The sequence below is a fragment of the Pseudorasbora parva genome, chromosome 23 (assembly GCF_024679245.1).
Source record: "Pseudorasbora parva isolate DD20220531a chromosome 23, ASM2467924v1, whole genome shotgun sequence".
NCBI classification, from domain to species: Eukaryota; Metazoa; Chordata; class Actinopteri; order Cypriniformes; family Gobionidae; genus Pseudorasbora; species Pseudorasbora parva.
Window position 1 is genome coordinate 9147338 of NC_090194.1, and position 23229 is coordinate 9170566.

A 23229-nucleotide genomic window follows, 5' to 3' on the forward strand; every position below is an offset into this window, starting at 1 on the left:
AACTCTTAACGCCGTTGAGGGGTACACAAACCTGAAAGTTGGACTCCGATACAGTACTAATCATTAGCAGCATTCTGTGTCACTCACTTTCTGCCTGCTGTGTGTAACAAAATCATGTAATGCAACACTGATAATATATTTATGTATATAGTTCTTTTGTTAATGTTTTTTAATTTTGCTCCTAATTTAATTTCTAATGTTCTGCCCTTTTCCGGTACGTTTTTTCATACTTACAATATACAAGCAGGCCATTTGTATTCCTCCATACCAATAAATGTACATAGTTACCTTTACAAACCTAGACCAGTGTGCCTATCAATGATAGTTTTTGAATTACTTATTTCTTTCTGATGTTCTGACCAGTTGTAAAGTTATGAAAGACATCATCCATGTGTAATAAAATTGTACTTTACCCTTTAGATAAATGGACATTTTATTTTACATGTATGAAGATCCAGTAGCTTTTCCATACACATATCTCCCACATGTACATTAACTGTATCCACTATAATACTGATCTGCCCACATTGACACTTTATGATAAATGAAAATAAGCTGATAACATCACCGTTTTCTCCAGAATGACTACAGCCGAATCATATTTTGTTGCAATATTGTCCTGTTTAACACCGTGAAGCTGCTTTGGAACAATCGGCATTGTAAAAGCGCTAAATAAAGCTGACTTGACATGTCCCAGTCTTGCTATTGCTTGAGTCTTTCGAACTTCGTCTGCAGTAAAATGCAGAAATTACGACCAGGATCCCTTCTGATATTTTTTATCCACTCTCGATGTAGTTTCTTATCCTCTCCTCTGGGAAACAGTGAAAGGTTTGTCCTCTGTATGATTTTTTCCTGTGCGATGAGGTGCACTGGGGAACACAGCAGTGCGGTGCCATTGCCGCTCAGAGAATACGCAGGGCGAGAATTACCGGAAGTGGAAAGTGTACCCCTCAAGCTCCGTAGAACGTTCGAGGTGAATAAGGCGAATTGGAATCATTTAGAAAATTAGCTTTCAATTCCAATCATCGGTTCCAAACGCGCAAGATTTGGTTTGCATAGTGGCCACCTGATTTCCGGAAAGGCTTGCTGCACCCGCTTCTTCTTGCAGCCATGGAGAACGGTAAGCTGCGCTCTAAAGTGTGGATTCTTTTATTTGACTTTTAAAAAGTCATCACAGTGCAACTATGTTGTCAAAAATATCTATACTCAAATATCTGAAACGATACGATACTCAGTTTCTACAGTATCGATATCGATACCAGCTGCGCTCTCCTCTCCGACTGGCCGACAGGAAGTTGACACGCACCCGCATATTCTCACTGAGCCCGGTTAACGCTTAAAACACGGCGAACGCTCGTTCTGCTGGATTTTTCCTCATGACAGTGTGTTAGTGTGTGATCGTCCTGAATTTCGCACGGGATTGCACATAATTCTACTAAACCCCGCAGATCTCGCACTCACATCTAAAGCGCACATTCCTTAAAGGCTTACTTCAGTTATTTTAAATGTAATACTTTGCGTTTTTTTTAAATCAGTTTCTTACCTGAATGTTAGATCTAACTGAAAAAATAAAGCAGTCTATTTCATTTGTATATTTTATTTTATTCTATTGTATTTATTTGTGCTATTGTATGTAATCTGTTTATTTGTTCTTATTTCATTAATGTTTACTTATCTTTTTAAATTCAATTTATCATTCGAAATGTGCATTCCTTGTGCTGTGGGTAAGCAACACAATTACCTCGTTGTAAAAAATACATTTAGTGGGAATTTTAATTGTAATAGATCAATGTTTATAAAAAGCTTAAAAGCTTTATCACATAAAGTGATCTCTTCAGAATAGGGCTGGGCGATATGACAAAATATATCGTCTGGACGATAGAAAATGTCTATCGTTTTATATAAGGCTCTATCGCTTACGCCACGATAAGGTGTTTACGGCAGAATTTTACGTCAAGATGCACCTCACGCCACGCCACGGCATGCCCATGCACGCTGCAATACATAAACAACAAACGTATTAGACGCGGTTCAGACCAGGGTAATTCTCAGAGTAATTAGCCTATGCCAGAGTGGTAGAATAAGCGCTCAAAACAAACTTCAGACACAGACGCTGCAGCGGGCTTTTACGCGTGGCACACCATATAGACATATATTGAAATATTTTAATGGCAGGTGTAGGGATGGCAAAAACTAAACATTTTCTTGACCGACCACCGAGCCTCATTAGCCGGTTGAAACCGGTTAACCGATCAGTTTAAAATATGCTGGGCTATTTGAAATGACAGCCCTCTCTCTCTCTCTCTCTCTCTCTCTCTCTCTCTCTCTCTCTCTCTCTCTCTCTCTCTCTCTCTCTCTCTCTCTCTCTCTCTCTCTCTCTCTCACTCACTCACTCACTCACTCACTCACTCTCACACACACTCTCACACACACTCTCACTCTCACACACACACACACACACACACACACACACACACACACACACACACACTGTCCTAGCGCTGCCGCCTCCCTTCCACTCACGTCACTTTTTTTAAATCCCCCACAGCGCGAAACATGAGTCCCGCAAACGCGCCGCCGAGGAGTTTGTTTGTAATCTGAGGACAAATGGCTCCTTAGTTTCGAAATGGTTTTGGTACGCGTTGAAAATAAAGGCATTTGTCTAGCGTTAGAAGCTCATTTGTAACATTGCCGTGGCTCATTTAAGAAAATGACAGCTCCGAAGAGACGCCGCTTTAGTTCGAGTTAGAGCTAAAAATAATAAAGAAAGACGATCAACACCTTATGTGTTACCACTGAAATGTAGATGTAATGTACATTTCCAAATGTAAGCCCATCTTAAGCGAAATGCACGCTTCATACTGTCGTCTGCCCTGGCTCTAACCTCGAGTGTTTTAGCCTGTTTACTTTTTGCAAACCTTGTAAGCGCGCAAACCCAAACACTGTGACCTCGCGCCAAAGGTTTTTATTGGTTTATTAAAGAGCATATTGCAGGTTAAATTTTTTTTGAGATAAACATATAACCTTGTATGAAAATGCCATATGAAAAGGTAATGCAGGATTTAAAATGTTTTTAAAAGACATAAGAGCACAAATTTAGCAGATAAAGTGGCTGTTTCGTTGGCTGTTTGTAAAACGCTGTTTTTTTCAACATCGCTACGTTGGTATTCTGTAGTAATCAGTGTATTTTCGGTAGTTTTTCTATTTAAATTTATCAGTGTCATGGAAAATGATAGTGTCCAGCCTGTCAGGACATTGAGTCCACAGGTTTCCTAAAAAAAAAAAAGTTAGAAAAGCTGCATTGTGGCGTTTTGTGCAGGTGAAGAGACGGTACTTCACTTCTGCATCTGCTTTGACACACGCGGTGGTGTGTGTGTGTGTGTTCACTTTACACCGCGGATTATCAGCGATATGATGAAGTTTAACATTGCAATACTCATGTAGTTAAAGGATAATATTAAATGATTAAATACTCACACGCAATGCTTCTTGGCTATTGTTTTTACATTAATCAATTTCAACATTGATTAATACAAAGTATGTAGGCTACATAAACACACATGCATAGTCTCACACTTTTAAAAAAAAAGTCAGGAATTATGTGCTGATAATGTATATTTTATTCAAGCGTATATACATCGTTCACTCAAATACATACTCAAAACGTCATACATTATCACACTATCGACGGTGAATCGGCACAAAATAAACCCATAACACAGAATGAGTGAATAAAGGATCACAATAACGTCTGTCTGTGGCTCGGCCGCGGCGGAGTGTGACGGCCGGTCACGGATCCGTCAGACGATCAGCTCGGAGAAACCGCGTGAGCACCGTAACTGAGGCGATCCGGGCGAAAACACACACACACACACACACACACGAGCGTTCGCGTTAAACAGAGACTGGAGACTCAAACCAGAGACTCAATGTTGCTGCTAGCTTTAGATAGAAAACATTACTTGTGTGCAAATGATTTGTTGAAAAGCATAGAACAGCAGCCCTTTCAACAGAAACAACCAGAGAGGGAGTGAGGGCGCACGTGCGTGTGTGTGTCATGGTGTGTATGTGTGTGTGTAAAAAGGCACTGTAATGGTTGCAGCAACTGAGCTAAAGCATAATAATACTCATAGATCTAGCCTGTGACATTGTTGTGCATGATTTGGCAAAAGGGGGCAGCCATGCTGGTGAAAATCAAGCCGACTCCCGATTTTTTTTTATTTTGTATCTTTAAAAAATATCGTGAGAGAGGGAGGTGCGAGAAACGTGCTCGGCTCGTCGTGTTTTTCCTCACATGCTGCGAGCCACGACCATATGCATCCACAATGTCCACGCGAGGGAAAAGCATCGTCTGCGAGCTCATATGTCAGCAAAAACAGCACCGGGTAACGTTACGCCCCGCGCCCGGCTTTAACATCGATGTGGACGGCGAGTGTGACTTAAGCCAGATGGTCTGAACTTATTATTAGTTTCTGTTATTGGTATCAATACTCCTAGATGACCAATAGCAGCTTTGCGATTGCCTGATACATAATTATCTGCGAAGTATTGTAATCTGAGCACAGTGTTAGCGTATAATGTTATGAGCCGACTCTCTCACCTGCTCTGTTTTCCACTGTTTCTCCTCACACAACAATTCAAATCATCTCCTGTAATCGTTGTTTTGTCTAATCCTGGCCTGTCCCTTATTGTGTGTCATAATTGCATGGCTGTGGTCTGCCATATGAGTATTAATAAACATTTATAATTTCTGCCATTGCGATCCATTGTTTTCCTATGGTTGAAAGTCACGGCACTCCCTCTCGTTATGTCACTTCCGGTTTGCGCATTTTTAGATGCGGAACTAAAATTTTCTCACAAAAACGACTCAAAAAGCCTTATTAGCGTATTTAACAAGTATATTTTAAAGAAATTCTAGGTCCTACATTATTTTTCTATACACTGACTCACTGGAGTCTCTAACCTGCAATATGCTCTTTAAGTACAAACAGGCGAATTATGAAAAATTGAGTGCGAGGGATATGTTCACTTCACACAAAAAGATTTTGTAATGAGATGGCTAACTGTAGTAGCGTTTAGTCCACTGTATAATAGCCTAATTTAGAGATCAATTTTTTTTTTTCAACCGACAACTTTGATTGGTTAACGTTGATACGGTCAACCATCGGTCAAACGGTCATCGGTTAGCATCCCTAGGCAGGTGTTAACTTTACCAACAGTCTTGCTTGAAAAAAGGTTCTAAATAAAATAAAAATGTAGTCCATACTACCTTTATTTGTTTTGTATATCATTTCAATCTGCATTTCCACATTGCAATTTTGTATAGACTATTCATAAACTGAATTAACAGAAACATTGCTATATCGTTATGCATATCGTTATCAGGATATCAAATTAGCTATATCGGGATATTAATTTTTGGCCATATCGCCCAGCCCTACTAATCGCTGAAGTAACCCTTTAAAGTTAAGATAAGCTTCTAGTTTTAATAATTTAAACAGGCCTTTGAAGCTTGGGCAAAAAGCTGTTCACACTGAATTAAAGCCACAGTGCATTGTTCTGATCAAAATTGACATGATTACATGAAAAATGTTACGCCAGTGTGTTGGACAGAGTAAGCAGGAGACGGACAGTTAGGAAACGACTTCTACATGATATAACTTTTTTTTTTTTAAATACTCTATCATAAATAGTGGATAATTAACTTATTTATAGAATTAACTTAATGTCATATGCTGAAGTAAATTTCTGGAGTGTTAACAATTAAAAGAGAAAACGATAAAAACTGTACAGAACCGAAAACCCTGACCCTAAAACCGTGATACGAACCGAAATGTGTGTTTTTTTTTTTTTAACTGTGTCACCCCTAGTGAATGTATAAGTAGTTTAGTCTCATTTACCTGTGTGTTGTGGTGTTTTAGTTTTCATTGTTTCGGTGTTAAAGTCCTCCGTGTTTTTCTCACGTTTCATGTCTCTTACAGCCTCGGCACTCATGTAGATAACAACTGTCTTCTCTATTCTGTCTTCTGAATCCATCATCAAACCTTTATCCATACCAACATCCAAGCCTAGATATTTCCAGTGCAGTGGCTACAACTTTTTTTTAATATGAACCGTAAATGTGAAGTATTAAACAAAGCTACAAGTCAAACCTAACTAACTTGTATCTCTCCTGAGGAGCATTTTTTGTACTCCTTGTGTCTGTGGTAACATTTCATGTATTTATGCAAAAAGGAACTCTCAACACATAGGAAATTAACACATGTCACAAAATAATGCAATGGGGGAAACTTAAAGCCATGGCATTTTTAGTGTGGTTGTGCTGCACCTATATATACCCTATTGCCAAAAGTTTTGGGACATCTGCCTTTACATTAGGGGCGTGAACCTACACTGGTCTCACGGTTTGGTTCGATTACAATTATCATGTCATCGATTCGGTTCAATTCGATATCACGATGCATCACAGTGCATTGACAATTTACTGCATCCTCATGTACACAATTTTGTCAGTCAGTTATTTGAACTGAACCTTTCATTTTACCTGCTCAAAGAAAACACACTTATTGGATGTATCAAACAAAACTCAAGTCTGGGTACAGAAGAAAAGAGGAGCATTTAGAACAAATACACACAATACTCAGGATGTGGTCTGGGTCTCTTTACAGTCCAAACTAAATAGTTGTTGAAACCACATATGTAAATTTTTCTCATCCCAACAATGCTAAAAAAAAAAAGTGTGAGAGCGTGTTTTAGGCTATGTCATATTATAGCCTGATATGATCGATAAACCGATGGTTTTGATGTGACGTGAACTCCATTAAATCTGCATACAGTGCGGCAAATGAAGATCAGATTTATATCGGTTTTTCAGAGACACATTTATGTGCCCAAGTGTAAATGAAATCGTTTTGATAAAGCATAGCTTTGAGTTACCCACAGTGTGTGTATTCTCCAGGTCAAGCTTACCAGTTTGTTTATTAAAGCCGAAATGGGCCCAGATGTCGGCTTTTAAAGTACTTGAAGCAATTTCAATTACTCACACTCGTGTCTCTCGCCTCCCCCTCCCTGTATGCTACGGTGACAAAGCATGTACGTGACAAATAACATAATATGTGACGTCAGTAACATTATGAACTGTTATGGTCTATTTCTGAACCGTCTGCATCGCGATGCATCGAAGAGGCTATTAATTTGACACCCCTACTTTACATTCACATGAACTTTAAAGGACTACTTCAACGCTGGGAAGATGAATCTGTATTTAAACTGGGTCATGAAGAAATGTGAAATTATTTTTTAATTTGGTGCTTTCTAGACTGAGAAAAGACAGAAAATTAATTTTTGTCTCATGGGGATGAAAGACTACAATTCCCAGAATGCTTCGCTGCCCTACGAGGCCACTCCCAAAGCCACCGCTACTGGATTACTGAATCACTGATCACTTTCCCACTGCGACCACGATCATCTTCATAAAATCACTTCAGTTAGAGAACAGACACTACAATTAAAAGGTGTCAGATACACAGTGCATCACAGTTTCAATCACAGTGCAACAAAAGAGGGATCAAAAAGTTATTAAGAAATAATGTTATGTCTGATTGGTGCATGTATCCGTAAAACAAGATGCATTTACAAAATCCTGATATTTATATCAGGAATAACTTCTTGAGCAATTTGAGCTACAGTAGCTTGTCTGTTTGACCAGACCACTTGGGCACCCTTCGCTCCTGACGTGCATCAATGAGCCTTGGCCGCCCATGACCCTGTCGCAGGTTCACCACTGTTCCTTCCTTGGACCGCTTTTGATAGATCTGACCACTGCAGACCGGGAACACCCCACAAGAGCTGCAGTTTTGGAGATGCTCTCACAATTTGGCCCTTGTCAAACTTGCTCAAATCCTTACGCTTGCCTATTTTTACTGCTCCTAACACATCAACGAACCAACGAACAGGTGCAATGATGAAGAGAGAATCTGTATTATTCACTTCACCTTTTATAATGTTGCCTGATCGGTGTATTTCTTTTAGGGATGCACCGATCTGATACTCAGGATTGTTATCGGCTGCGATCCGGCAAATAATGCTCTATATTATAATATAATAATGTGCTTTGTTCAAGGGTACCTAAGTAATGGGTAATGAGAGTGGAAGAAAACACTGTTCATTCACTCCCTCCACCTACATTTCCTGCCGGTACTGAGACTTGAACCTGTGGCCTTCAGGATTCAAGTTCAACTCTTCAGTCATGGTGTCCAAAACCATAGTGGACATTATCGAGTGCACTTTCCATAATGCATTACAAAAGCAACCATATACAATCTACTTCTAGATCTAGAGAAACCCATGAGATTCGTGTTGAATAAGTTCCCCGTATATTGGCAAAAGATGACATCCAGCCCTTCCTGCCCACTAGGTGTCTGAATTTGGAACTATATTAGTAGAGTAAAGTATGGAATAATGAATGATGGTATGGGGGGAGGGGGGATTTCAAACAGCCAATGAGATGAGTCCCTTGTTTAACTTCTGAACGAATCAGCGTTATCAAATTAATTATTTGAATGAATTATTTGGTTCACTATTTAAGGCAATATTAAATGTAACGACTCATTTTATTTCTCTTCTCATAGATCCAATTAAAAGACATCAAGTTATTCTCTTTATTTGTGCTTAACTCAGCTCATCAACTAAAAACATGCAAACTGAGGAAATGCTTCTGTCTTTAAGTCATTATTGATCCCATTTATCCTAATATGTGATGGAATGTATTCATGATTAATGTCAGTACCTGTGAGTTCAGATGACTGGTTTTGTTGCATTATGATTCATGATTTCTTTTCCAAATGTACCAGTTATGACATCAATATTTTGGTAGACATCATCAGCCCTTATCCATGTTCTCTGTGCATTTTGTTCCTTTTCTGTATTTGTTTTCTACAGTTTCGGTGTTGTCAAGATGTTAACAAACTAATATTGGTTTCTCTCCTGAAGTTGATTGTGTTGTGCTGCTCATCTGAGTTTGTGTGGCCAGTATTTTTGCAAAAAGGAAATTCAACTTTTCACAGTGCTGTTTGCGTTAAATGAGATTCAAATACATTTATATTATATTATATTCACATCAGAGTCCTGCACTGGTCCGATTTTGTAAATCCGCACCAGCCCATAGTGCATCTGACCTGTTTTCTGACATGAAGCACTAATTAAAATCTGCACCCAACCCGCTTAAAATAGAACCGAAACCCATGCCGCACCCGAAATAAAATCAGGTTAGCATGTAACATTATAGGCCTACCTACACCATTTATTGCCAGGTCATACAAAAGTAATTACTTCACCGTGCCACGTCTTTAAAATTCAAACACATTATTTTCAATGAGTGTACGCACACCGGTGGCGGCATTCTGCGCCTGTCCGCCGCGACTCAGGAAGTTGTTTAAAATCCTGCCGCGTCACAGAGCGCCAATGCACTGATTTCACCCTGTGCCACAAGATGCACACATCATGCAGTTCTTCTGTCAGAAGTGGATTAAAAACTGAGCTTGCGCGTATATAATGGCCCTCATTTATCAATCTTGCGTAGAAACTTGTGTATATGTTGGCGTAAGATTATGCTTACACTCCTCTCACCGCCTGATTTATGAAGCTGTGCGTACCTCTGCAATCCAGGTGTACGCAATACTTGCCCTTGATAAATGCGGCGGCTGAAAACGATAGTCATTAGAATAACACGCCCCTATATATTCAAGTCTCCGCCTCCCCCACGCCCTCATTTTACGCCATGGACAAACAGAAGCCGGCAAAGAAGCGAAACTTCTCCGACGTGGAGATCGGGTGCGCTCAATCATCTTACTAGTCCACTAGTCAGGGCACTGATCAGGACATAAGTCAATGGGCTGACTCCCTGATCAGTGCTCTGACTACTGAACTATTGAGATGATTGAGACGCTCATCGAGATCACCGTGGAAAAAAAAACCCCGAAATTGTTTTATTTGAGAGTTTAAAGAGTGGAATTAAAGGCACCTACAAAAACAAAATATGGACACAAATAACGAGTACTGTTAATAGTGTGGAGGTTGAGAAGCGCACTCCAGCGGTTTAAAGCTGTTTGGATGATAAATTACCATCACTGCATTATTTTACAGCACGTTTTGAAAAAATTAGCTTTTAATTTCGTATCACGGCACATGTATTGGGGGTGTACAATAGTGATGATGATGTGATGTGGAGTAAGATTCATTCACATTAATAATTACATGACAATTTGTAAGATTCTTATTATTATTATTATGATTATTATTCTTAATGACGCTTGTTATTTAGAAGAAGAATGTCGTTTTTATTGATTTTATTATTATTTATAATAATATAAATAATCCTCGATAAGAAGAAGGACATTTTTATTATTTTGTCAGTCTGAATTATTTTAGTCCCAGTCCGTGCGCAGCTGCCGGGCCAGGCGGGCCTGAAACGTCAGATAAAGCGCACAGGCTCGCGACTGGAGGAATACATATTCCTACAAATCAAACACTTTGGTAAAGTCACAAAAATTAAACATTGACGTTCATGTTGCACAAAAATAAACACTGAATGTTGTTGTTGTGGTTTTTAACAGTGGATCATATAGCATATCTTTGTCAGTGTGTTTTGTGGTGTTAGGAATTGCTTTTCTGCGCATTTTCCCACTAACTCAAACGTACGTACACCACCTCCTGAGCTGGCGTAGGATTTGAGCGTGCCGTACGCCAACGTCCATATTGATAAATCTCAAAGTCACCATGGATTTGGGTGTACGCAAGGTGTACGCTGGAAATTTGGTGTACGCACTTTTGATAAATGAGGGCCATTGTGGTTACATCCAAACCAAAAGCTATTTTGGTGTTCCTGGTGCAGTTGGCTAAAAATATTTTTTTTGTATTGAAGAAGAGTCCTCTTTAAATTTTCATAGCCAAGCCACTCATAACTCAACATAATTTTGATTATGTAAACCAAAAACATTACAATTTAGCTTTCTATACTTTATTAAAAGAGAAAAAAAGAAAAGAAACGTTGTTCAGGGATTGACTATACAGATTTTTATTCTATGTTGTCTTTAATGAATCAGTTCTGTAATGTTATAAGTTAAACGTTTAGTTCACCCAAAAATGAAAATTCTGTCATTAATTAATGTTGTTCCAAACCCATAAGACAAGTTAAAATACTTCTGATGAAATCTGAGAGCTCTCTGCACACTCCATAGACAGCAATTTCATTTACACTTTCAAGGTCCAGTAAAGGTATGAAAAACAGAAAGGTTGTTCAGTGGTTCAACCTTAATGTTACGAAGCGACGAGAATACTTTTTGTGCGCATAACAATTTCCTCTCTTCTGTGTCAGTCTGGGAGCTGCACTGCATTTACAGCTTAAACTAAGTCAGAGACTGGCACATGCTAGAATGAAAGACAAAAATACAAAATGCATGCAAAAATATTCTTGTCATGTCATAAAATTAAGGTTGAACCACTGGAGTCACATGTACTATTTTAATCAATGTTTTTGAAACTGCAGATGAAACTCTGCACGGCTTCATTCGTTCACAGCCGCTCAGTAACTTCAATGTGACGGTGAGGGAAACATTTCGCACCGTCACATCCCTATCGGGTAAAAGGCCTTAATTAACCCCCAGGGCTGTATGGATTACTTTTATAACAGATGGATGCACTTTTTGGGGCTTCAAATTTCGGCTGCCATTATATCTGATTAGCCAGGATATATACCCTGTATACATACATATATACATACACAACATATATATATATATATATATATATATATATATATTATGACCTTAACTGTGTTCATCTGAAAGTTATTATCGGATAATAAAAATGTTTGGGTGAGATTAGAATGTAAATGAAAAATGATGGATTCACTTTTGATGACATCATGAGCAATTCAGTAATTTCCTGTGTATAAATCAGCGGGGCGTCCTCCAGGAACAAGCTTAAGAAACTCAAGCTCAAGCTTAATCAATTATTACAGAAGTTTTGTACTGTTAAACTTGTTTCAGAAAAGGTGTGTGATGTTCCTATGGCAGTATGAGTTGTGAAATTCTCTTCTCACAGATCCATTGAGAAGCTTCATCACATTGATGATCAATCCACCCCAATAATTGTGGCCACCTTCGGTCATGATCCACAGCCAGAACACAGTTCTCTGATGAACCTCCATTAGGCTCTGCAGACGCCCAGAAGCTGAAAATACAGATCAGCATCAGAGGTTCAGTGATGACTTCTGTATCATATCATAATAACTGTAAAGATTATTTATTAGATATTAAAGGCAATTCCTTTTTTCTTTTCTTTTTTTAAATAAATAAAAATAGTGTGATCAGATGTGACTGATCACATCTAAAAAAAAATTCAGTTGTCCAAATTAAATTTCTGTGAATTGATGCACATTAATTAACAGAAATTCAATTTGGCCAACTAAAATTTTTTGATTTGATCAGTTACTAGAAAATGTTCAATTAGGGCCTACATTTTTTTGACTACAACTTATGACATTTGTGTGTGTTTTTTCATCATAATGAATAAATTAATACATTTTGGTTGTGCCGGTGAACGTGACAGCCGCAGTAGCCGAGTACTACCGGCGGTGATCGGCCCAAAAAAATGCTTGTTTTTACGTGAATATTATGACGAGTGAAGCTTTATTTACAAAATAAATGATTGATTCACAATTAAATGTTACCTCGCAGCCATGAAAACATAACATTCATGACGAACGAGAGAGGTAGGCTTTGTGAGATTTTTCATGAATTTAAGAATAGGCTTACTCCATTTTATTCTACTGGACATGGAATGTCTTATTTATTTTTCACATCTTCATTTACGTTACTCACAGAGGACTATAGGCTAAACGTTTCTTCCTTTTGTTTGCTTTTTATTATAGTATAGGCTATATTCCAGTCGTTTAGGCTACTGTGTTAATGTAGAAAATGGTGTAGGACAGATACTGTGGTGTGGCACGCAGCTGGTACTCATTACATCTCGTCACCGGCCGCTCTCGCGGTCCCTCGCCCCGCTGCTTGCAACACCACAGATACATTTTACTTCAAATTCTATTTAACACAGTTTGCGCTTATTAGACTTGAGAAAAATACTTTTTTTATACGTAATACCATAACGTATAAAAAAAGTTTTAACTCAAATTAGTATGTTGCTTAATTCATTTTTGTCATCTCATCCTGTCTGTAAATCCAGTCTCTTGTTTACAAACAACGGTTAATGAAGGAACAGATGCGCAATGCCTTCTCTACGCGAGCTGGATATTCATTAAAAATAAAGTTGATCCATGCATTCATAATATTGGAATCCGAATGAAGCTTATGCGGTATATTTATTGCTTAGAAGCTCGATCCGGTTTAGCTCTATGCAGAACTATGTCATGTCAGGTATGAGACGGTGGGTACAGAATCAGACGTTGTTCATCTTGTGTTGAGGCGGTTTCACCACACTGGGCCTGGTGTCAATAAAAGCTTTTCTTTGACTAACAAGGAAGTTTTCAGCTCTGAAACTTACACGATATTCTTATGTTACCATGACTTTTATATAGCTCAAGGGAAAGTTGATTTCTTCATTCAGGACTGATTTCTTAAATCAGTTCAGTGATTTCTCACCTAGAGTTCAGTGAGCTGCCATCAACCCATTTCCATCTGCCCTCCACATCACTGTCAGTCAGACCAATCCAGACTGAAGTACCATCAGATATGTTCTTAACAAAATCCTGAGCAGATGAAACAGTTCCACATTTATATCATAAACAGACAATAGACACATTTGACCATCTCTCATTTATTTGTTACACACACACACACACACACACACGGACACTTGATTTATTCTCTCACTCACTTGTTCCTCTTTGTTGTTTATGATGATCAGATCTGCTCTTCTCGCTGTACAGTATCTTCTGCTCTCAGTCCAGTTCTTCGTCTCATTGGATATGTAGTAAAAACTGGACTGATAGTAAGTCCATCCATCTATTAACAGAACAAGATCAGATATTAGCTTTTTATTCTCATTTACAGTCACCTGTCAGTAATTTATGACAGAATAGATTGTGTACACTGAAAGTTACTGAAAGCACAATCCAACTCCATCATGTTATATAGCAAATAACTACAGAAACTACTAACTATTAAAGAAATCTTACCACAAATAGTTTGACTGGATATTAGCTGGTCTCTCTCATTGGTCAGGTTTTTATTCTTGGATATGAGCTGTTGTCTCTCTTGAGTGAACATGACACACAGCACTATGACTGCAGTCAGCAGAAGAACACACAGCAGCCCCAAACACACTGCAGCTGCTCTGGAGCTTCTGTCCCTCACACAATCACTTCCTGAAGATGACAGATATTATGCTAGACTATTTTCTTTTCTTTTTCTCTTTTTTTTTAAATTTAAAACAATTTACATAGTTTTTGTAAAAAGTGAATATTAGGGGTGGCACAGTACATGAGAAAAACTAAAGCAGTTCGGTTCGCTTGTCTCTGTTCAGAGCGTGCGCGGTGCACGGTTCGACACATGCGCAATGTAGCCTCGTGCCCGTATGTTACCTCAGACAGTTGGTGTCCTTTTCGCACGAAATAAGAGGTGTGTGTGGACATACAGTAAAAGAAGTAAAAGTGGAGTGCTGCAGGTCACGTCACGTAAAATAGCAGGTGGGAGAGATAAGGAAGACTGGCCGGAGTTGGAGGATGCGCCAGTGTCGTATAACGCCAGCTTTACACCGCACGCGCAAGCAGTGTATTGGCAGGGCAGAAGTATCATGAAAAGCGAGGCGAGGAGCCGCACACCCTGTTGTGCATTCACACTGACGTTTGTCTCGCGCAGCTCATTAATGTAGTAGAAATGTGAAATTATTTTTTAATTTGGTGCCTTCTAGACTGAGAAAAGACAGAAATTTTATTTGTCTCATGGGGATGAAAGACTACAATTCCCAGAATGTTTCGCTGCCCTGTGAGGCCACTCAATGCTACTGAATCACTTTTACTTTCCCACCACCGCGTTCATCTTCATAAAATCAGTTCAGTTAGAGAACAGACACTACAATTAAAAACTGAAAGTGTCTGTTTCAATATAATGTGATTTAGCCGCTGAGGAAGTGTCAGCCCAAACGGAGCAGGAGTCAGAGAACACGCATCGAGATGAGCTGAATGAGCTCTTGTGATGAGAGCTGAGGTAAACGCGTTCACGCTCGTGGCAGTAGTTCTCAGCGTGTATTCAGTCTGGCGCGTTTTCAGTTCATGCCTTTGGAAGATTAACTTTCATAGGAATTAACTTCAAAAAATAAAATACTAACTTTGCTCCGTTTCCCTGAATGCCTGAGCTGTGAGTGCGACCCCCATTCCCCATGTGCGAGTTGAAAACATGCAGAAATAGCTCCCTCTGCTGGCTGTAGTCTTTAGCTTCTGGCCAAACATTTTACCGATGACGATATTTGCGTCACCGGAGTAATTTTTCCAGAAATAAAATGCATAAATCTCTCATCTCAGGGGGATATGAGGGGGGGAGCACGATCATTTGAATATACTCCAGGATTTCTACTGATAGAAAACCATATGCTAATCGCTGAAGTAACCCTTTAAAGTTAAGATAAGCTTCTAGTTTTAATAATTTAAACAGGCCTTTGAAGCTTGGGCAAAAAGCTGTTCACACTGAATTAAAGCCACAGTGCATTGTTCTGATCAAAATTGACATGATTACATGAAAAATGTTACGCCAGTGTGTTGGACAGAGTAAGCAGGAGACGGACAGTTAGGAAACGACTTCTACATGATATAACTTTTTTTTAAATACTTTATCCTAGGGCTGGGCGATATGGCCAAAATTTCATATCCCGATATAGCTCATTTGATATCCCGATAACGATATACATAACGATATAGCAATTTTTCTGTTAATTCAGTTTATGAATAGTCTATACAAAATTGCAATGTGGAAATGCAGTTTGAAATGATATACAAAACAAATAAAGGTAGTATGGACTACATTTTTATTTTATTTAGAACCTTTTTTTAAAGCAAGACTGTTGGTAAAGTTAACACCTGCCTAGAGATGTTAACCGATGACCGTTTGACCGATGGCTGACCGTATCAACGTTAACCGATCAAAGTTGTTGGTTAAAATAAATAAAAAAGTGATCTCTAAATTAGGCTATTATAGACAGTGGACTAAACGCTACAGTTGGCCGTCTCATTCCAAAATCTTTTTGTGTGATTGAACATATCCCTCGCACTCAATTTTTCATAACTCGCCTGTTTGTACTTAATAAACCAATAAAAACATTTGGCGCGAGGTCACAGCGTTTGGGTTTGCGCGCTCACAAGGTTTGCAAAAAGTAAACACTCGAGGTTAGAGTCAGGGCAGACGACAGTATGAAGCTTGCATTTCGCTTAAGATGGGCTTACATTTGGAAATATATTACATCTTCATTTCAGTGTTAACACATAAGGTGTTGATCGTCTTTCTTTATTATTGTTAGCACTACCTCGAACTAAAGCGGCATCTCTTCGGAGCGGTCATTTTCTTAAATGAGCCGCGGCAATGATTCAAATGAGCTTCTAACGCTAGACAAACGCCTTTATTTACAATGCGCTCACCTTGTACATTTCGAAACTAAGGAGCCATTTGTCCTCTGATTACAAATAAGCTCCTCTGCGGCGCGTTTGCGGGACTCGTGTTTCGTGCTGTGGGGGATTTTAAAAAAGTGACGTGAGTGGAAGGGAGGCGGCAGCGCGTGTGTGTGTGTGAGAGCGAGAGAGAGACAGAGGGAGCGCGTCTCGCGGCTGTTATTTCAAATAGCGCAGCATATTTTAAACTAATCGGTTAACCGGTTTCAACCGGCTAATGAGGCTCGGTGGTCGGTCAAGAAAATGTTTAGTTTTCGCCATCCCTACACCTGCCATTAAAATATTTCAATATATGGCTATATGGTGTGCCACGCGTAAAAGCCCGTTGCAGCGTATGTGTCTGAAGTTTGTTTTGAGCGCTTATGCCACCACTCTGGCATAATTACTCTGAGAATTACCCTGAACCGCGTCTACTACCGTCTTCCTCCACGTTTGTTTATGTATTGCAGAGTGTATGGGCAAGCCGTGGCGTGAGGTGCATCGTAAAATTCTGCCATAAACGCCTTATCGTGGCGTAAGCGATAGAGCCTTATATAAAACGATAGACATTTTCTATCGTCCAGACGATATATTTCGTCATATCGCCCAGCCCTACTTTATCCTAAATTGTGGATAATTAACTTATGTCATATGCTGAAGTAAATTTCTGGAGTGTTAACAATTAAAAGAGAAAACGATAAAAACCGAAAACCCTGACCCTAAAACCGTGATTTTTTTTTTAACTGTGCCACCCCTACACTGTAAAAAAAAATTGTTGATTTTTGTTGGTTTAACTTAAAAAAGTAAGTAACCTGGTTGCCTTAATTTTGTGTTTATTGAACTTAAAAATTTGAGTTGATACAATGAAGGAAATTTGTTCAATAAATAGAAACTCAAAATATTTTGGTATCTGAACCACATAAAAAATGTGATAAATTATGAAAATAGCACTGTTTGGCATGTTTCACTGCATCATCAGAAATAAAACACACACAATTACCCAATATGCTTACAAAATCTTTTAATAATATTTTAATAAAGGTTGTCGAATCTCCAAAAATTTTCATTGTATTAACTCAAAATTTTAATTTCAATGAACTCAAAATTTTAAGGCAACCAGGTAACTTTTTTTCTAAATATTTTTTTACAGTGTAGTGAATGTATAAGTAGTTTAGTCTCATTTACCTGTGTGTTGTGGTGTTTTAGTTTTCATTGTTTCGGTGTTAAAGTCCTCCGTGTTTTTCTCACGTTTCATGTCTCTTACAGCCTCGGCACTGATGTAGATATCAACTGTCTTCTCTATTCTGTCTTCTGAATCCATCATCAAACCTTTATCCATACCAACATCCAAGCCTAGATATTTCCAGTGCAGTGGCTACAACTTTTTTTAACTATGAACCGTAAATGTGAAGTATTAAACAAAGCTACAAGTCAAACCTAACTAACTTGTATCTCTCCTGAGGTGCATTTTTTGTACTCCTTGTGTCTGTGGTAACATTTCATGTATTTATGCAAAAAGGAACTTGCAACACATAGGAAATTAACACATGTCACAAAATAATGCAATGGGGGAAACTTTAAGCCATGGCATTTTTAGTGTAGTTGTGTTGCACCTATATATACCCTATTGCCAAAAGTTTTGGGACATCTGCCTTTACATTAGGGGCGTGAACCTACACTGGTCTCACGGTTTGGTTCGATTACAATTATCATGTCATCGATTCGGTTCAATTCGATATCACGATGCATCACAGTGCATTGACAATTTACTAGGGATGCACGATATTGGATTTTTGCCGATATGCCGATATTTTTCAGCTCATTTTGGCCGATGCCGATACCGGTGCCGATATGTTTATTTTTTCCCTTTGTTTGGAAACAACACCATTTTGAGCAAAAACTATTTTTTTTCATTCTGGTTTCAGATTTCTGAGGTATCCTTACTAAAAGGATTCTTGTTGAAGATAAATAAATGTTAATAAAGTTCTTTTTATGATAAGAGTATATTAAAAGCTCTGAAAATAACAATAATAAAGTCAGTAATTTTTCACCCCAGATGCAGCTGTAACCTAAATATTGTATTTTTGGATTTAACGTTTGTGCACATGAAGTGGGGGGTGGCATGACATCCATTGATGCTGTCTTTTAATTCTACAATTATTGTAGAGCTCCTTGGATTATTTTTCATTATCCATTTCGTAAAATTTTATTACAGATTAATACACTGTATATAAAAGTATTTAATTTACAAGTGCCATGCTTGTGATTTATGACATCATTACTGATTTGTTGATTCAGAACAAGAAGTAACTTCAATTTATTTGTGTATTCTACTTTTCATTGTATTAGTGTAACAACAGCGCCCACACTACATGTATAAATATATAGCGGTCTAGCTGGAGGGCATTAGGACCTGGAGGAGCTTCTGCTGCTGTGGAGGCTGCCGCACGCGCTAGAGAGTGGGGAGACGCGATTGGGCTTGTTTTGGACTAAGTTAGTTTGGTTGTGAAAACGTGGCAAATCTGCTGCTGACGGTCACGTCCTTCTGTACGTGCATTCAGAAATTCAAGGCAGCATTTAAAAACAGTCAATATCACTGTACATGCAATGTATTTTCTTGTTTTCACTTGAAGAATGACTGCAGTGCTGACATGGTCTTATCGCTGTAGCACTCCTTGCACACGTGAGTTATTGCAGGCGCATATCAACACGTTATCATATCGGCAAGGCATATCGGCATAATGTTTTCATATCGGCCGATGCCGATTTGTATATTTTAAGCGTTTATCGGCCGATTCCGATGTCGTGCCGATAATATCGTGCATCCCTACAATTTACTGTATCCTCATGTACACGATTTTGTCAGTCAGTTATTTGAACTGAACCTTTCATTTTACCTGCTCGAAAAAAAAACACACTTATTGGATGTATCAAACAGAACTCAAGTCTGGGTACAGAAGAAAAGAGGAGCATTTAGAACAAATACACACAATACTCAGGATGTGGTCTGGGTCTCTTTACAGTCCAAACTAAATAGTTGTTGAAACCACATATGTAAATTTTTCTCATCCCAACAATGCTAAAAAAATGTACGTGTCAGAGTGTGTTTTAGGCTATGTCATGTTAAAGCCCGATAAACCGATGGTTTTGATGTGACGTGAACTCCATTAAATCTGCATACAGTGCGGCAAATGAAGATCAGATTTATATCTGTTTTTCAGAGACACATTTATGTGCCCAAGTGTAAATGAAATCGTTTTGATAAAGCATAGCTTTGAGTTACCCACAGTGTGTGTATTCTCCAGGTCAAGCTTACCAGTTTGTTTATTAAAGCCGAAATGGGCCCAGATGTCGGCTTTTAAAGTACTTGAAGCAATTTCAATTACTCACACTCGTGTCTCTCGTCTCCCCCTCCCTGTATGCTACCGTGACAAAGCACGTACGTGACAAATAACATAATATGTGACGTCAGTAACATTATGAATTGTTATGGTCTATTTCTGAACCGTCTGCATCGCGATGCATCGAAGAGGCTATTAATTTGACACCCCTACTTTACATTCACATGAACTTTAAAGGACTACTTCAACACTGGGAAGATGAATCTGTATTTAAACTGGGTCATGTAGTAGAAATGTGAAATTATTTTTTAATTTGGTGCTTTCTAGACTGAGAAAAGGCAGAAAATTAATTTTTGTCTCATGGGGATGAAAGACTACAATTCCCAGAATGCTTCGCTGCCCTACGAGGCCACTCCCAAAGCCACCGCTACTGGATTACTGAATCACTGATCACTTTCCCACTGCGACCACGATCATCTTCATAAAATCACTTCAGTTAGAGAACAGACACTACAATTAAAAGGTGTCAGATACACAGTGCATCACAGTTTCAATCACAGTGCAACAAATGAGGGATCAAAACGTTATTAAGAAATAATGTTATGTCTGATTGGTGCATGTATCCGTAAAACAAGATGCATTTACAAAATCCTGATATTTATATCAGGAATAACTTCTTGAGCAATTTGAGCTACAGTAGCTTGTCTGTTTGACCAGACCACTTGGGCACCCTTCGCTCCCGACGTGCATCAATGAGCCTTGGCCGCCCATGACCCTGTCTCCGGTTCACCACTGTTCCTTCCTTGGACCGCTTTTGATAGATCTGACCACTGCAGACCGGGAACACCCCACAAGAGCTGCAGTTTTGGAGATGCTCTGACTCCGTTGTCTAGCCATCACAATTTGGCCCTTGTCAAACTTGCTCAAATCCTTACGCTTGCCTATTTTTACTGCTCCTAACATATCAACGAACCAACGAACAGGTGCAATGATGAAGAGAGAATCTGTATTATTCACTTTACCTTTTATAATATTGCCTGATCGGTGTATTTCTTTTGGGCATGCACCGATCTGATACTCAGGATTGTTATCGGCTGCGATTCGGCAAATAATGCTCTATATTATAAGTGTTCTGAAGCCATTCCATAGTTTAATGTGAGGTACAGATGAATATTTAAGTCATTAAATTCACGTCAATGCATACTTTCCTCCGCTGCGGCTGTCAGTCACTCCATTCAGCTTTCAAACTGTGTGTCGCGTTCGATTACGACAGTCAATACGATGAATATGAAACCCTCTCTCTCCAAGATTATTAAAAGTTTCTGTCATTATACTTTATCTGTTGATAAAGGTCTATGGTTTCTCATAAAATGACTTTATCTTGCTGGCGTTTATTGCTGTATATCGTGTTACTTTCCCCCGGGTGTCAGTTAGATCACAACACTGTAACACGGTATTGTTCTTCACACACAGTAACTGAAATGTTAAACTGCTAAAAGAAACATCTCAATAAAATATTGCATAGATACACACTACGCGTCAATATCTCCCCTTTGTGTTTTGAACTTCTCAATGCGGACGGAGTGCAGTCTGCTCCCAAAAATCCCGAAAAAAGTCTGTTAGTGCCTCAGTGACAACTTCATTTAGAGAAGACGTCAATCTCAGCTGTCAATCTCACCCCCCCACCACCCACCCCCGTTTTTATAGCATCAAATAACTAACTAAAACTAAACTTATTTTAAAAACGAACACTTGAAATTAAATCATCGTGATAATAACTGCCTTCAATGACACAAACTAACTTTGGGGGAAAATATTTGAAGTGTAATTTTATTTAGTTTGCCTCGCGTCCATTAGAAAGCACGGAGGTGCAACTATACTGGGACCGGTCACCGGGGGGCGATCGAGGTGCGAAAGCTGCAGTTTCTGAGAGGGGCACTGCAGGCTTGAGTGCAGCGAGTTGAGTCCTTGTTTCTTCAAGCGGATCATCCTGTGCACGGGATGTGCATACGCGCTTTTAATTCTACTCTGTTACTTCAAGCACATCATCCTGAGCACAGGATGCGCATACACGCTTTGAGCTGCTCTGTATTATAATACTTTTGCGCTATGAAAGATTATTAATAGCCTTTCTTGTTCTGCCTATAATATAATCTCTAATATGTTGTTGCCTCATCAAAAACATGTGCTATACATTTTAAATAAATGTAATTTCTTAGTATATAGGCCTTATTTCTATAAATATATTTACTTTTTTTTCATGAATGTATTTCGTGCAACGTTAACAGATTTAGAGCTACACTTAATCACATTTATGGTTTTCTTTATTTTTTCCCCACTAAATGTCTAGATTGTATACAATTATTGTGCATTCGTGATTTTGTAACTTTTGCTGCTGAATTATTCACTAATCTTATTTATTCACCACCTAATGTATCCACAACTTTCCCGAGCTCTGATCTTTCCCATGATCGCTATGGCAACATAGAACACGCCGGTAACGAACTTCCGGTTTACGTTAGTCTGTACTGTTATCAGCTAAACGCTTGGTTGTATTATCAGGATTCAGGAGTAGACTTACAACAACGTTTCAGGCAAAATGATCACATCTCCCAGATGGTCACATGGATCTGACTATCTTACAAGAACTTACTCATATCTGTAGCACTAAGCAATTCTCCTGAGTTATGCGGTGCACACATTTTGCCACTGTGTGGTAGGCTTGGCTGTTCCTATGAACCACGCGAGAGTTACCTTCCATCCATGTGCCTGTAAATCGATTTCATTTTATTATAAATAAAGGTTTATTTGTTTCTAGTCCCGCAAAATAATTAAATTTTCCCGCAACTCGCACACAATAATATCTTGCCGCCCGCATCCGCATTCACCATCAAATATTATCCCGCGCCGCACTCGGTTGTGCTGGGTCCCGTGGGAGTGCAGGTCTCTATTTGGAAGGTTACGTTAGGTTGTTAGAGCGGTCTTGCTACACATTAAATCTGTAAATTATTGAAAACAATAAACATACCCCCTGGAAAAAATTATACATATGTGCTGCAGTATTTTAAATAGGTTAAACTAATATATTATATAAACTCAATAATTAAATTTACAGCAAGGAAATGTTAATTTTTATTACAATTCATTTAAATTAATTGAAGTTTATCCATCTATTTTCATGTTGATAAAAAAAGGTCTACTGACAATGTCTGACATGATTTCAACAATTATAAA

At 38.7% G+C, this 23229-nt stretch overlaps 3 protein-coding genes across 9 annotated transcripts in view; 1 reads left to right on the top strand and 2 right to left on the bottom strand.

Moving 5' to 3' along the window:
- LOC137062817 (C-type lectin domain family 4 member K-like) overlaps positions 1 to 6166 on the bottom strand; it is an 8254-nt gene extending 2088 nt beyond the window's left edge. The window contains exon 1 of the mRNA XM_067433735.1: positions 5901 to 6166. Within this exon, the coding sequence (XP_067289836.1) occupies positions 5901 to 6054 (154 nt within the window). The 5' untranslated portion in view covers positions 6055 to 6166. The remainder of the gene's footprint in view (positions 1 to 5900) is intronic.
- The window catches only part of cadm2a (cell adhesion molecule 2a), a 604121-nt gene that overhangs the window by 327981 nt on the left and 252911 nt on the right, over positions 1 to 23229 (top strand). The gene's annotated exons all lie outside the window — the stretch shown is intronic.
- Positions 11817 to 18125, bottom strand: LOC137062275 (CD209 antigen-like protein E). Its single transcript, XM_067433126.1, has 5 exons — positions 17840 to 18125; positions 14195 to 14383; positions 13894 to 14021; positions 13659 to 13765; positions 11817 to 12231 (listed from the first exon to the last, which is right to left on the bottom strand). Exons 1-5 carry the CDS (start codon positions 17991 to 17993, stop codon positions 12066 to 12068), a joined length of 744 nt encoding a protein of 247 aa, XP_067289227.1. The 5' UTR covers positions 17994 to 18125; the 3' UTR covers positions 11817 to 12065.

Bases quoted from the DNA above. Each gene is read 5' to 3' on its own strand.
- LOC137062275 (XM_067433126.1), bottom strand. From the start codon at position 17,993: ATGGATAAAGGTTTGATGATGGATTCAGAAGACAGAATAGAGAAGACA. The intron at 14,384-17,839 runs GTAAATGAGACT...TGTCATCTTCAG, and splicing joins TAAAACACCACAACACACAG to GAAGTGATTGTGTGAGGGAC. The intron at 13,766-13,893 runs GTGAGTGAGAGA...TCATCTGCTCAG, and splicing joins TAAACAACAAAGAGGAACAA to GATTTTGTTAAGAACATATC.